This window comes from Lotus japonicus, chromosome 2, assembly GCF_012489685.1.
Source record: "Lotus japonicus ecotype B-129 chromosome 2, LjGifu_v1.2".
Taxonomy (NCBI): Eukaryota; Viridiplantae; Streptophyta; class Magnoliopsida; order Fabales; family Fabaceae; genus Lotus; species Lotus japonicus.
Window position 1 is genome coordinate 54,200,492 of NC_080042.1, and position 14,906 is coordinate 54,215,397.

Sequence of the window (14,906 nt, forward strand, 5' to 3'; positions counted from 1 at the left end):
ATTGTTGAATCAATTCCCACAATTTCTTCCAATCACGCAACTGCATTAAAGGAAGGAAAATCTGGAGAAAACAACATCTGGAACAGAACCAGGAGGGAGAGCCAAATATCCTGACCAACTAGACTACAACGGACGAACATGTATGTGGTCGTCGCGTCGAGTTCAGGTTTGTGCGTTACCTTCACACGCCGAAGAAGAAGGTGCGGTTGTTTTAAGTATTAAGAAACAAGGGTCAATAGGGTTCCAAGACAAAGGGGACCATAATCAGAAAGAAACGAGGCCGTAAGAAAAGGATAGATCGAACAAGCGCGGAAGCACAGGACGAGTGAAAATAATCCAAAGAGATTTGGAAGGTCACCATGAGGGGGCTCACGGGGGAGGAGCCCCCTCACAGCGGTAGGATCGAAACTCGCTCTGACACCAACTTGAATTTGATAAAATAATACTTGTATTTCATTGATAATACTTGACTAGACTACAATATATATAGACTAACAAATAGATAAAAAGAAACTAAATCTATCTAAACCTATCTCTATTTAAATAGATATTATCTCTATTTAAATAGATACTAATCTAAAATAGAGAAACAAATCTAAACTATATCTCAATGAGATAAGACTAATAGTAAACTAAATCTAAACAGATATTCAACAGTAACAATCATTGAAAAAATTACAGATTGAATGGTCAAAATCAAGTTTCAAATAATTTAATATGGAACTAGAAAGAAACTTACCTAGTTGTAAAGTAAACCTCTAGCAACCATTTCACGAAGAAGCTTCTCTCCCTTATCATTCTCACCTTTTTCAAAAAGAGCACGAATAATTATTTCATAAGTTACAGCATCAGGCATACGACCGCTGCTCTCCATTTTTGAAATCAATGCCAATGCTTCATCACACAAGCCCTCTTTGCAATACCCATTGATCATAACTGTGTATGCCTGGACAGTTACATTGTAGCCTTTTATTAAAATATCCTGAAAAATCTCCTGAGCATCCTTAAGTCTTCCTACTTTGCATAGTCCATCGATTAGTATAGTGTATGTAAAGACATCTGGCTTAATACCCTGATCTTGAATTTCTTTGATTAATGCAATTGCCTTGTCAACATTAAGGCTTTTGCATAAAACATCAAGTAAAGGGTTGTAAGTGATAACATCAGGTGGTGTACCTCTATGATGCATCTCATTAACAAGCTTCCAAGCATCAGAGATTCTCCCTAATTTGCACAAACCATCAATAAGAGAATTGTAGCATATTGTATCAGCAATTATCTTTTCGGAATGCATTTCATCTAAAAGTTTCCAGGCTTCATCCACCATTTTAATCTTACACAAACCATTAATTATGATAGTGTAGCTCTGAACATCAGGACTCACTCCCCTTTTGACCATTAAGTTGAATATATCTTTGGCCTTGTTTACTTCCTTAACTAGACAATACCCATCCATCAAAGAACTATAACTAACAATATTAGGTTTCACGCCTTGTTTCATCATCACAGCAAACACATTTTTTGCTTCTTTCACATTTCCTTCCTTACATAAAGCATCAACCAATATATTAAAAGTATGAACTTCCACGTCCATGCGTTTCAAAATCATTTCGTTTAACAAACCAACCGCTTGTTGCAATTGACCAACAATGCAAAAGCCATATATCAATGAAGTATAAGTGACAGCATTAGGTGGAATTCTCTTGGAAACCATTTCAGAATATAAGTCATATGCATCACTTACAAGTTTATCTTTGCACAAGCTATCAATGATTGTAGTGTACATTACCACATCAGGCTTAACCAATTGCCTTCTAAGCAATTCCAATGCAGCTCTTATTTCTCCCATTTTGCATAGCCCATTGATCAAGATCGCGTAGCTAAATTGATCCAACCGAAATCCCTGTGCCACCAAATCGTCATGAAATCGAAGCGCTCTTCGAACCTTGCCTTTAAGACAAAGACCTTTCATAAGTGTATTCAAGGTGATTGTATTTGGGTGATAACCCCTCTTGAGAATGTTGGCGAGTACAGAAAATGCGAAAGTGATTTGACCTAGATGGCAGTAACAGTTGATCAATATGCTGAGAGTAATAAAGTTTGGCGCAATTCCCTTAAGTTCCATTTGGCGAGAAAGGGATATAGCGGTGGAGTAATGCTTCATCTTCAGTAGGGAAGATAAAATCATACTAAATTCGATGATGGAAGGGGTAGGATGCAATTGGAGCAAGCGGTTGAAGTGTGAGACAGCATCATCAACATTGTGAATGGAAGAGGGTACATAATGAAAATGGGAGTGAAATGAAAGAAGAAAAGTGGGGTTAGCAAGAAAGGGAAATCTCTTTAATCTGAACAAGGAAGACATTGCAGCAATTGAGATTCTCTGAGGCCGTTTTCAGCTTCAATTTGCCAATGCGGCTTGACTACCACTACGCTGCTCTGTGAGGTGCATTTGGGGTTGTTTATTTTACTGGGTTATACCTCCTGTACGGCTGTACCCATTAAAAATGGAAAGAATTATACCATGTTTTCCACTTTTTATGAATTGTGAAAGTTTATTATGGCAGAAAACATGATTTTTTTTTACTACATCGGAAAACAGAAAACATGATAAACCAACATAATAGTATAAAATTTCTTTTTTTTCTTTTTTTTATAACTAAAATTTAGGGTGAGAGAATGACGAGTCACTCTAGATAAAAATGTTGTCGGATTTGAAGTGCGCTTAGCCGTTTACACAAAACTAACATTTAGTTTTCCTTAAAGGATTAATGGGGTTCAAAAACTGCTTATTTTTAGATGGATATGGAAAAAAAAAATCTTATTTTATACTAAAAAAATCAACATTCTTTCGTATATTATCTATTTCTATTTAAACACTAAAACTAATATCTCGGGTTTTTCTTTTTTAATTCACACCCGAATACATCTAAAATAATTTTATGGCTCATTTAGTATCTTGTATTATATAAGGCTTGATAGTATTAGGTTTGATAATATAAAGTCTAGCATTAGGTCGAATAAAAAAATTGATCTTATACCGTGTTTGGTAAGACCTTGTATAATTTATTTTTTATATAAAGTTATACAATATTATATTTAATGAAGTATTGAATAATGATGTATAGTATAAATATTATTTGTACACTAGTACTATTTTTGATATATAATTCTTTGTTTTTATGCTTCTAATTTCTCAAGTTTATTTAATCATTTTTGTAAGAAATAAACCTCTTGATGAAAGCTTCGCCATAACTGTTATATTGTACAACTATCAGCCAAATTGAATTGAATTTACTAAAAACCTACAAACGCAGAAAAACTCAATGATTAGATACCACCAAAGCTTGTTTACTCTATTTTTCATCATCCATCAAGCCTTCATTTTTTGGCCCGTTGAAAAAAAAAACTAAACCTGTTATGAATACTAGTCCCAACCGCCACGTTAGCTCGACCTCGACAAGCTTGAGGCCGAAGCTGAGGGGCAACTGTTATAGATACTAGTCCTTACTGCCACATCAGCTCGGCCTCGGAAAGCTTGAGGCCAAAGCTAAGGGGCAACTGTTATGGATACGAGTTCCGACCTTCAAGTCAGGCCAACCTCGGTAGCAGTGCTATTAAACTCGGCCCGGTGATCGACTCGGTCAAGCAATGAGTCACAGGTCTGACCACTGGGTAACTAGTTGAATTGGTTGACACTAAAAAAGAATTTAAAAATTCATAATACCATAAAAAAATGTTACAAAAGCAGTCCAATCCAATATGTGAATACCCCTAGTCGTAAATACATATCAAATCGTGTTTTTTTAACCACAAATATCTTTTTTTTTTGGAAAACTAAAAGATTATATAAATATAAGGGACAAAGCCCATAGTACCAATACAGATAGAAACTAGCAAGACAAAAAAAGAAGAAAACCAGTTACAGCAAAAAGGAAAACACAAAACAGTAAAGAAAAAAAGGAAAAACAACCAACATAAACAAGCAGCAGCAAACTCCCACTTCAAGGTTTCCAAGGGAAAGTCACGAACTCCCCAAAAGCTTAGACAAAATTTCGAGAAGTAAAGATGGATAGAGCACATCTTCAAACTCAGCAACCAACAATAGCAAACTGCCAAAGAGAAGCACACACAGAAAAGGGTAGATTGAATTAGCTTGCAACCCGCAATACAATCACAAGATCCATATAACAATAGCAGCAAGAAACTCCCATGAGCCAAACAGATAACACACAATTGAAACCAGGCCCCTAAAGAGATCACCAAAGACAATTAAACCAGGTTGTCTATGCATAACCACAATTTTTCAACCCTATTGCAGCCTTCCTTAGCAAGTTTATCAACCTCCTCATTTGATTATCTGAAAACATGATGAATGCCTAGACAGTTTACTTGATATGCCAAGAAATCTATGTGATTAAGGGTATTCAACAAAGAACTAGACCGCACACAAGGAGACAATGCCCAACCTACTGCCAAGGTTGAGTCACTTTCAATGACTATGTTATTTAGGAGAAATTGGTGACAGAATTGCAGTGCAACAAGGATGGCTTTAACTTCCGCTTCGAAATCCCATCCATGGCTACAACTCAATTGCTCAGAAATGAAAAGCTAAGCATTGAGTGATCCGGCGAAGCATATTCCAAACCAGTGAAATGGCATGTGCTCTGGAATGAAAACCTACCAGACAAAGGAGAAAATGATATTCTGCGTGTGAATTTTCTTAGAAATATAACCATTCATGTCACATTTATCAAACAACTTAAGATTTTGAGCATGACATGGTATCAGAACCTCTATGACCATGTTGACTAGGATTTGATCTTTGTCGTCCCCAATTCTTCTAAAAAAAGTTGAACTCAACACATATGGTAGGTTGACATGTGTATTGTTCACGATTCAAGCCAAAATGAGCTCTTGCGTGGGGAGGCGTGTTAAAAACATAACTTTGCATGTGTCCTTAACCCAACAACTTAAGCTTTTGGCGTGATTGGTTCATGACAGATTTGAATATATACTTATTTGATTTGAATTCAATTCTTCTGCTTCTTTTCCCTTTATTTTTGTCTCTAACAATGAATTTTTTAGCAGGTATATGATAAATGACTGACGGCAAAAGATGCATACACAACCCCTTTTATTTTTTTAATAGTTTTCAGTGTCACGACATAACATTAATTGCTGAACCATTTACCAAAATATAAATGACTTTAACTATCAGACTATTGGTTTGGTAAGCTCTAGTAGAATAAGCATATTCTTAATGCTCCTCCACTTGAGTTATCACGTGTTCAATAATATAGTGATAATCATTTACATTGTACTTTTTAATTATCCTGGTCAGTAATGTTGTCTAACCACTCTGATAAATCTTGTAGAAAGAGATTAGGAGAGGAAAAGAAAACTGTTATGTAATCTGAATATTATTCATTGAGTAAAAAAGAAAAGATACAAGGAGGATACATATATATTTATGGCCTGATCTAAATGTAATAACTAACAGCTTGTTATATCTGTACATCTGCCTAACCAACAGCTTTGACAGCTGTGCCAAACCATCAATAACAGAAAAGAGAGAACAGCTTGTTATAACTGACTAAAACAAAATGCTAACCATCAATAACAGAAAAGATAAAGCACAAATACATATACATGAGTACATACACTTTTTAATAGAATAGTTATGAACAGAAGTTACAGCAGTTAGTTAGCTATTAACAAAAGTTAATAGAAGATAGTTAGTTATTAACAGAAGTTAGCAGCAATTAGTTAGTTATTAATAGAAGTTAACAAAAGTTAGTAAGTTACCAACAGAAGTTATTTCTCCTGTTAGTCTTCTCTCATTATATAAGAGAGAAAACATGTAATTCTAGACATTCAACTAATGACAATTTGTATAGTGTCAATTTCCCCACCAATTCCTTCTCCACCGTGAAATAATATTCCTCTTTTCCACCTATTCTTCTCATTCGATGTCGGAGAAACTTACTGCAAGATTTTCTTACTATGGAAGTAATAAATTGAACGATCATCAAGACGCATCGTTGATAGGATTAGGGGAAAGCCTATTGTAAGAAAGGTATATGAGAGAAGGCAGAATAAGTAAGTTTAGGGACTAAAGTAGAATAATAAAGTCTCTAAGGACTAGTTGTATTTTCAGGAAGTCTTAGCTATAAATAGCTAAGCTGTTATGTTAGGAGTTAGTTTTTGGATAGTTGGGAATTTGTAACTGAATACTGGTATTCAGTTAGACTGTGAGAGAAACTGGTTTCTCTCTCCCTCTGTATCGTTCTCTTTCTTCCATTCTATGCAATTCATCTCAGTTTTCATGGAGATTCTCTCCATTGTTCTGTGATTTTCTTCCTAATTCAGTAGTATAGGATTACCAGTTCTAACAATCGTTTTCACGGCTTTGTGGTAGATCCCTCAATGCCACCCCGTTTTTCAACAGAACAGGATTGTACCAATGGTGTTGTTAGTCCAACCTTTAATGTGGTAGAGGCTATCATCGTGGAAGAAGTGGCCGAGGCCGTTTTGGCAGAGGAAACTTTCAGCGAAGTCCTCTTCAATGTCAACTTTGCTACAAAGTTGGTGATGATGTTTGGTAGTGCTTCCATTGCTTCAATCAGCCCTTTCTCCCTCAGCGACCTTCACAACAGTTACTAACCACAAACTCCTCGTCAACATCAATATTCTGGGTTTCCTCCGTTTCAGAATTTATTTCAACAAGGGTTTCATGGCTCTACAGGTGTATTTACTTCCCAGTCACCACAGGAAAATGTTGTTCACAACCAAGGTTCTTCTCAATCACAACCGCCTACTTCTAGGGGGGTACCATTGTCCTTTATGGGAAACTCATCATGTTACTTCTGATTCTAAGAATTTACAGCAGATGAATCCTTTTGAAGGCCCAGACCATCTCTTTGTGGGAAATGGACAGGGCCTGTCTACCAATGGTATTGGTTCCTTCTTTCTATCTTCTTCCTATAAACCAAACAGTAATCTCATTCTTAAAAACCTGCTTTATGTTCCCTCAATTACTAAGAATCTTGTTAGTGTTAGTAAGTTTGAAGAGGGATAATAGGGTCTTCTTTGAGTTTCATTCTCATTTGGTCCTTGTAAAATCTCAGGACACCAATGAAGTCTTGCTCCAGAGCCAAGTGGGATCCGATGGCCATTACATGTTCTCTGACTTGAAGCTAAGCAACAAAGTCCAAGAACTGCTATTTTTACTATATATGATATAGTTCAACCTCTTCATCTAATTGTACTGCCAATGCATGACATTCAAGATTAGGACATCCAAATCTTGATGTACTTAAAAGGGCTCTCAACTATCAATAATATGGAGCAAATAGAATCAAATCTTTATGAAAACCCCTCATCTCCATGACAATACAAACCCACTTGCAATAGGTTCTAAAGTGAACCCTGGCTCAAATTTCAGAAAACTGCCCATACTTCTCTAATCTGTGAAATGGCTCCCCTTCCTCACAAAGATACATAAGAATAAAACCTTCCTCTTTCAAAGTTCCATGAGATCTACAGCATTTGAGTGCCAAGAAAGCCTACTCATTATCTCAATCTCAGCCTTTACACTCCTCAGATCATCTAAAGAAATCAACCTATATTTAGCAATTGATTTGCTGGCCATTACCATCCATTTCAAAGTCATAGTATTTGAAGAAGCTCCAGCCAGTGATTCAAATATACTGTTATGCTTAATAATTTAGAATAATAAATAAAAGAAAGTCTAAAACAGGTAAAAAATAATAACAGGGACAAAATGCAATCACTATCACACAAAATATAATTTAAATACTGTTAAAAGGATAAATATATGGAATCTAGTCCATTTCCAAATCCCAAGAGGCTCATTTTCACTATCGCCATACTATCAATTTGAGCTTAATGTAAACCTGGTATGGGGCGTATTGTATGGATATAAGTGAATTAGAACCTCACCCCAACTTAAACTCACTATTGAAATAGGTAATTCGAACAAACTATCTTTATGCACCATATGATCACAATTTATAACCATATGGGAGCTGGAATAGCCATATCAGGATTTCAACCAAAGGATGGCAGCACTTTGTTCATCAATCTAAAGTCTACATTGATGAGAATATCTACAAGAAAATACACAGAAAAGAAAAAAAGTCAAGTTCTACTATCTAATTTGGGGCGAATAGAATCAACTATAATAATGTCTGGGTCCAAATAATCATGCTTATTTGACCTTTGTTTTTAATCCGAAAAGCAATAACAATGAGCACTGACTGAAAAAAAAGCTTTAAATTGGTTGAAGCACTTTGAAAGTGAGGTGGCTGAGGGTGATCGATAGTTATCTGTGTGTCTATTGTAGGCAGCCTCCTTACATTGCATTTCAATTGATTGATTCTATGAATTGAATATGTGACCTCCTTACACCAAAGCAACTCCAACCATTGCACCAAAGCACCCCCTTCAAAAAGGACACTTATGTCAAGACTCATAATGAACAAATCAATCATTGTTACTATTACAATATCAAAATGAACCTAACAAGTAAGAACACATGACTTTTAGTTAAAACTATGGAGGAAGATAGCCCAATGTGCAGTCCATAATACTTTTCCATGTGTATCTATAAATTAAATAAAGATTGGATGCTTGCCTTCAAAACTCAATAATTTGTAACAAGAAAGCATCTTACCTAGTTTAATTTTTCCAGTAGACCTCTAGCAATTATTTCACGAAGAAGTTTTTGAGCCTTGTCATTCTCACCTTTTCCAAAGAGTGAATGAATAATTGTTCTAAAAGTTATAGAATTAGGAATACAATTCTCATTTTCCATTTTCGACAGTAAGTCCAACGCTTCATCAAACAAGCCTTCTTTACAGTATATGCATGGACATCTATATGATAGCCTTTGATTAAAAGATCCTAAAAAGCCTCTTGCGCATCCTTGAGTCTTCCTTCTTTACATAGACCATTCATAGGTATAGTGTATGTGTATACATTCGGATTAATGCCCTGGTCTATGATTTTCTTGGTCAAAGCAATTCCCTTATCAACATGATGGCTTTTGCATAAAGCATCCAATAAAGAATTGTAAGTGATTACATTCGGTGGTTGACCTCTAACATGCATCTCATCAACGAGCTCCCAGGCATTAGAGATTCTCCCTGATTTGCATAAACCATCAATAAGAGAATTGTAAGTTACTGTGTTAGGAATAATCTTTTTGGAATCCATTTCTGCAAGGAGATTCAGCTCTCCATCCACCATTTTAGTCTTACATTCAACCTCTCTTGAGAATGTTGGCGAGTACAGAAAATGCGGAAGTGATTCGACCTAGATGGCAGTAACAGTTAATCAATATGCTGAGAGTAACAATGTTTGGCGTAATTCTAGTGATTTCCATTTGGCGAGAAAGCGAGATAGCTGGAAGGGAAGTTAAAATCTTGTTAAATTGAATGATGGAAGGGGTAGGACGCATTCGGAGTAAGCGATTGAAGAGGGAGACAGCATCACCAGGATTGTTAAAGGAATGGGGAAGAGAGTGAGAGTGAAAGGAACAAAGTAAAGTGGGGTTAGAAAGGGAAACCTCGTTAATCTGAACAATGACGATGACATTGCAGCAATTGAGATTCTCTGAGGCCGTTTTCAGCTTCAATTTGCCAATGCAGCTTGACTACACCTACGCTGCTACTTGGGGTTGTTTATTTTCCTTAAGGGGACTAGTGGGGTTCGAAAACCCATTTTAGATTGATAAAAAAGATTTTTTTTTCTCATTTTACACATAAAAAGTACACATTCTTTTGTATATTATCTAAATAGAAATGGTTTAAACAAAAATAGTTGTCAAGGATAAAAGTTTCAAAAGTTTTATATATAGATTGAAGTACTTCTCATAATTTTAACGTTCATATTCTATTTTTCATAAAATAAATATTTTAATTACCATTAAAATATTTTTATTTTGAAATCAAAATATTTTTATCAAGTAAATTCATTGATTCGAGAGCCTCCGTCTCGTTTTCATGTGTTTGCTGTGCTGATCAGATGCATTTGTGATCTGCTGAAGCGTGATTAGGTTATTCGGGATGAGCATATCCTTCGTGAGAGGAAAATGTCTGCTTTGATTTCTTAGCCAAAGAGGGAGCTCGCCAAGACTCTGACTTCCTCCTAGTCCAGGACCCCCTTCCTGGCATGAAACATTTGCTTTTGGCGGATTGTCTGGGTGTTGTGACGGTTAGGCAGTAGGGTTTTTTTCCTTCTTGTTGTTTTTTCCTTTCTCTTTGGTTCTCTTTATTGTTATGCATGCTCAAATCCTTGATTGGCTGCAAAATTACTAATTTGATTTGATTTATTTTATTTTAGTTATTTTGTAATTAATAGGATATCATGTGATTAATAAAATTTAATTAGTAATTCATTGCTGTAGATATTTTCCTTTTTCGTTAATTTTATTCTAACCATTAAGTGTGACTCTTGCACTCTATTATATGGTATCCGATGAAGCAAAAAAAAAAAATATTATATGGTATCAGTCTACATTCGATCCTTCAATGTTTTTTTCATCAATGACTGCCATCAACCCTTCAAACCAAGCCTGACCATACTTTCTTCATGTTAGAAGTCCCACATTGGCTAGAGATAAGGCCAATCAAGTGTTTATAAGGGTTGTGCAAACCTCAACTCTTGAGCTAGCTTTTGTGGTTGAGTATAGGCCTCCCAATTTCTAATATGGTATCAGAGCCTATCCTAGATCCATTTGTTGTGGAGACCTCCCATTATTGGGCCACCCGTTGTTAATCCCATGTTCCAGTCTGTTCAATCCTGGACGTGAGGGGGTGTGTTAGAAGTCCCACATTGGCTAGAGATAGAGCCAAGATAAGCTTTATAAGGGTAGTGCAGACCTCAACTCTTGAGCTAGCTTTTGTGGTTGAGTATAGGCCTCATAATTTCTAATAAGCTTTTGTGGTTGAGTATATGCCTCATAATTTCTAATATGGTATCAGAGTCTATCCTAGATCCATTTGTTGTGGAGACCACCCATATTTGGGCCACCCGTTGTTGATCCCACGTTCCAGTCTGTTCAATCCTGGACGTGAGGGGGTGTGTTAGAAGTCCCACATTGGCTAGAGATAAGGCCAATCAAGTGTTTATAAGGGTTGTGCAAACCTCAACTCTTGAGCTAGCTTTTGTGGTTGAGTATAGGCCTCCCAATTTCTAATACTTCACTCATCTTATCAACAAACTTGGATTTATTGATGAAACTATTCTTAAACCAGTACCAAAAACCTGAACTTCTCTAATTGGATTCATACTAAATAGACACAATTTCTCTAATTGTTTTCATACAAACAACAAATTTGCACCGTCAATACAGTTAATAGTACATTTGTGTTACACACTTCACCAACTGTTGAAAAACTCCTAGTTCTACTTCTATTTCGTAATTTTGTACTCACTAGAAATACATAACATCACATGAGAATTGAGAAGGAAAACTGAAGAGCAATTTGTATATACCACTTCTCAATTTAGGCACAAATGAGAAGCTTCAGCAGACAAGAGATGATCTCAAAGATGTAGGCAGTTGAGTGCAAGATAACCAACGGATGACTGATTCATTCACCACAAGGTCAAGTTGTACACAATCACCAAGTCCAATTGTCCTGTTTCTCTTACTGTGGATTCCCAATACTCTATGTCCATTCATCCCACCAGCCCTTTTATTCTCTGCAGGCTTGTGATCCATTTCTTTAACATCATGTCCAACACAATGGGGAGAGTCTGGTGGTAAAAGCAACTTCCCCAAGCTTGTTTCTGCCATGAATTACAAATAAAACAAATAAAATCAGATCAAGGAGCTGTACAAATGTAAAGACAGTTAAAATGAAACACTCCACACATACCTCTAGCAATTGCATTTACATCTGACATGTTATTTGAGCCCTCTAATTTACAGCTCTTTTGCTCAACAACAGAACTGGGGCTCAGAAATGAAAAGCTGAGCATTGAGGGAACAGGTGAAGCAAATTCCAGGGAATCGCCCATGCTCTGAAAGGAAAACCCACCAGAAACTAAACAAGGAGTCACTGGTTCTCCCAGAAAAGACGAAAATGATGATCTGCATGTGAATGTAGGTGATTGAGCATCACAAATAGGTGATCCGGTGCCGAAGCTGATGTCCTGATTCCTGGACATAAAAGAGGCAGAGAATGAGCTGCCACCAACATCCCTTTCTTCACAACTTTGGGTATTATGTTCACTTAGTTGTTCAGGAATTGTTTGATTGCTTTCCATCCAGCAATGATCTAGAAAGGGAAAGTTTAGATGAAGATTAGAAGTTACACTCATTTGATAATTCATTCCGTTCTTCTTCTTTTCCCCTTTTTTTCTGTCCTAAACAATGGATTTTTGAGTAGGCACATGATAAATGACGGACTGCAAAGGTGCATATCAAACCATAAACAACCCTTTTATTTTGTTTTATTTTAATAAATTTGAGTGTAATGAAACCATTTACCATAATCTAAATGAATGTAACTATCAGACTATTGGTTTGGTAAGCACTAGCAGTATAAGCATATTCTTAATGCTCCTCCACTCAAGTTATCTTGTGTCCAATAATATAGTGATAATCGTTTACAAAGAAATTTTTAATTCTACTAGTTTGAAATGCTCTCTTACCGACTAACCACCCCTGATAATCTAAATAGAATAGTTTCAACAGATAGACATTAAAAGTATGGAGGGGGAAGAAAAACATAAAGTAAACGTACCTAAAACCTCCTGGGCAGTGAGCCTTAGAGAAGGTTCTGTACACAGCATTCCCTTGATCAAATCTTTAGCTGACTCAGAAACGCGATCCCAAGGTTCCGATGGGAATCTCAGGGCAGCTGCCTTAACAGCTTCAAATATGTGTGATTTGGTTTTCCCCCAAAAAGGAGGCATCCCACTCAACAGAATGTAAAGAATAACCCCTGCACTCCATACATCAGCAGCTTCATTATATGCACCAGCTAGTACCTCTGGAGCTATATAGAATGGACTCCCGACTAACCCGTGCAAACTCTGTCCTGCTTAAGTAAAGCCCAATATTTGAAGATAAACACCACACATTGATAGAAGCAATGGAAATTGCAAAGAAGATTAACAATCTGTGAAGTGAAAAGGAAGTAAATACCAGGTTTTATGTAGGTTGCAAGCCCAAAATCGGCCAATTTAATTGGAGATGAGGAGGCTTTTGTTGCTAAGAGAATGTTTTCAGGCTTCAAATCTCTATGAACAACCCCGTTTTCATGACAATACAAGACAACCTGCATTAGGTGCCTAAAGATAACCCTGGCTTCCGATTCAGAAAACCGTCCATGCTTCTCTAATCGGTGAAACAACTCCCCTCCTGCACAGAGCTCCATCACCAAATGAACAAAACCTTCCTCTTCATACACTGCCTTGAGATCAACAACATTTGGATGCCCAGATAACCTAGCCATTATCTCAATCTCAAGTTTCACACTCCTCAGATCATCCAAAGTAACCAACCTATCTTTAGCAATAGATTTGCAGGCCAAAACCTCTCCTGTCAACCTGTCAGAGCATGCCCTTATGATGCCAAATTGACCCCAACCCAACTGCTCCCCGAGAATGTATCGATCTTTCAAATTAGATGTATAATTTGCATCTAATATGGTTTCAGTCAGGCCTGCTACTTTGTAACAGTTGTATGAGGTACAAGGTTCAATGCAGCTGCTGCTCTTGGCAACAGCCATGCCAATTTTCTCCCTCCTCGACAAACCCAGGAATATCAGCACAATTTGACTAACTGACCCTAACGAACTCAGACTGTATTGTTGAAACTTCCAGCTCAGGAGACACTCATCCAGATTTCCACCTTTGGTTTACTAGCTTACATACCAAAACTCTCCACTTCAGAGTCAAAACCTTTGAAGAAGTTAACCGATGACTGATCTGCAAAACGGTGACAATGAGACTCACACCAACCACTGCACAATACCAAAAATAGGGCAAACTAAACAAGCTCATAAGTCATAACAAATAACCCCTCTACACTTCCACACAGTGATCACTTCTGACACTGATCACAATTAACAATAATTTGAAGATTCAAGCTTTCCCAGCTTCATTTTCACAAAAAAGAATCACAAGCACATTCTTCTAGCAGAAACCCCACCAGAAACCCAACCAAAAACTCCAAAAGAAAAAAGAAAATCGTTTTTTATGCTACCAACACAAAATTCCAAACAGAATCACACCACAACCACACACACCAATGATCATCAATAAATCCTAAAACGACAAAAGCAGAAAGACCCAGAAGCCAAAACAGCTCAGAAACAAGGTTAACATGTGAAAACAGCAAAACCCTCATAAGAATCCACCCAAAACAAGACAAGCTCAGATCCAAGCACAGCTTAGGAATATACCTTGAAGATTCTATAAGGCTAAGCTTGAGGAAGTAGCAGAGAGAGAGAAAAGGGAGAGTGAGTTGAGCTCCAGAAGAGAGAGAGAGAGCATCCATGGAGGGAGGGAACATCGGGTGCTGTTTGGAGGCTCTCAACAGCAACGCCAACGACAATAACACCAACTTCGTTGTCGGCTTCTTGCTTTGTTTGGTTGCGCTTAGTTTAATGAACCCCTTTTCCTGCATTCATGACTATCATGAGATTCTCAATTATTTCTTATTTGTTTTTAGATAAGAGATGTATTTTCTCATTCCAAAAAAAATAAAGATAGAATATTTTGGTCTTCACCAAAGTATTCCCACAGCCAAGGTTGTCAGACTCGTTTTGGGTAGGTAGACTCGACGAGACTCGAGTCTACTTGAAATGAAAATTTACTAAGTATAACCCTGTTATATGAAAAATAAATACAAACATATAATCTAA

At 36.8% G+C, this 14,906-nt stretch overlaps 2 protein-coding genes across 3 annotated transcripts; both read right to left on the reverse strand.

The window, feature by feature from the left end:
* Window positions 1-739: 739 nt before the first annotated feature.
* Window positions 740-2,471, reverse strand: LOC130738355 (putative pentatricopeptide repeat-containing protein At1g12700, mitochondrial). Its single transcript, XM_057590327.1, has one exon. The coding sequence runs from the start codon at window positions 2,363-2,365 to the stop codon at window positions 740-742; it is 1,626 nt and encodes a 541-aa protein (XP_057446310.1). The 5' UTR covers window positions 2,366-2,471.
* Window positions 2,472-11,289: 8,818 nt separating this feature from the next.
* Window positions 11,290-14,653, reverse strand: LOC130738359 (calcium-dependent protein kinase 26-like). 2 transcript variants are annotated; one of them, XM_057590331.1, is made up of 5 exons: window positions 14,445-14,653; window positions 13,184-13,968; window positions 12,780-13,079; window positions 11,910-12,311; window positions 11,290-11,820 (listed from the first exon to the last, which is right to left on the reverse strand). In XM_057590331.1, the coding sequence occupies exons 2-5, from the start codon at window positions 13,767-13,769 to the stop codon at window positions 11,555-11,557; spliced, it is 1,554 nt and encodes a 517-aa protein (XP_057446314.1). In that variant the 5' UTR covers window positions 13,770-13,968; window positions 14,445-14,653; the 3' UTR covers window positions 11,290-11,554. The 2 variants fall into 2 exon arrangements, with proteins under 2 accessions (XP_057446314.1, XP_057446315.1); XM_057590332.1 differs by having other exon boundaries at window positions 12,780-13,076; window positions 14,445-14,652.
* Between the last annotated feature and the right edge of the window lie 253 nt (window positions 14,654-14,906).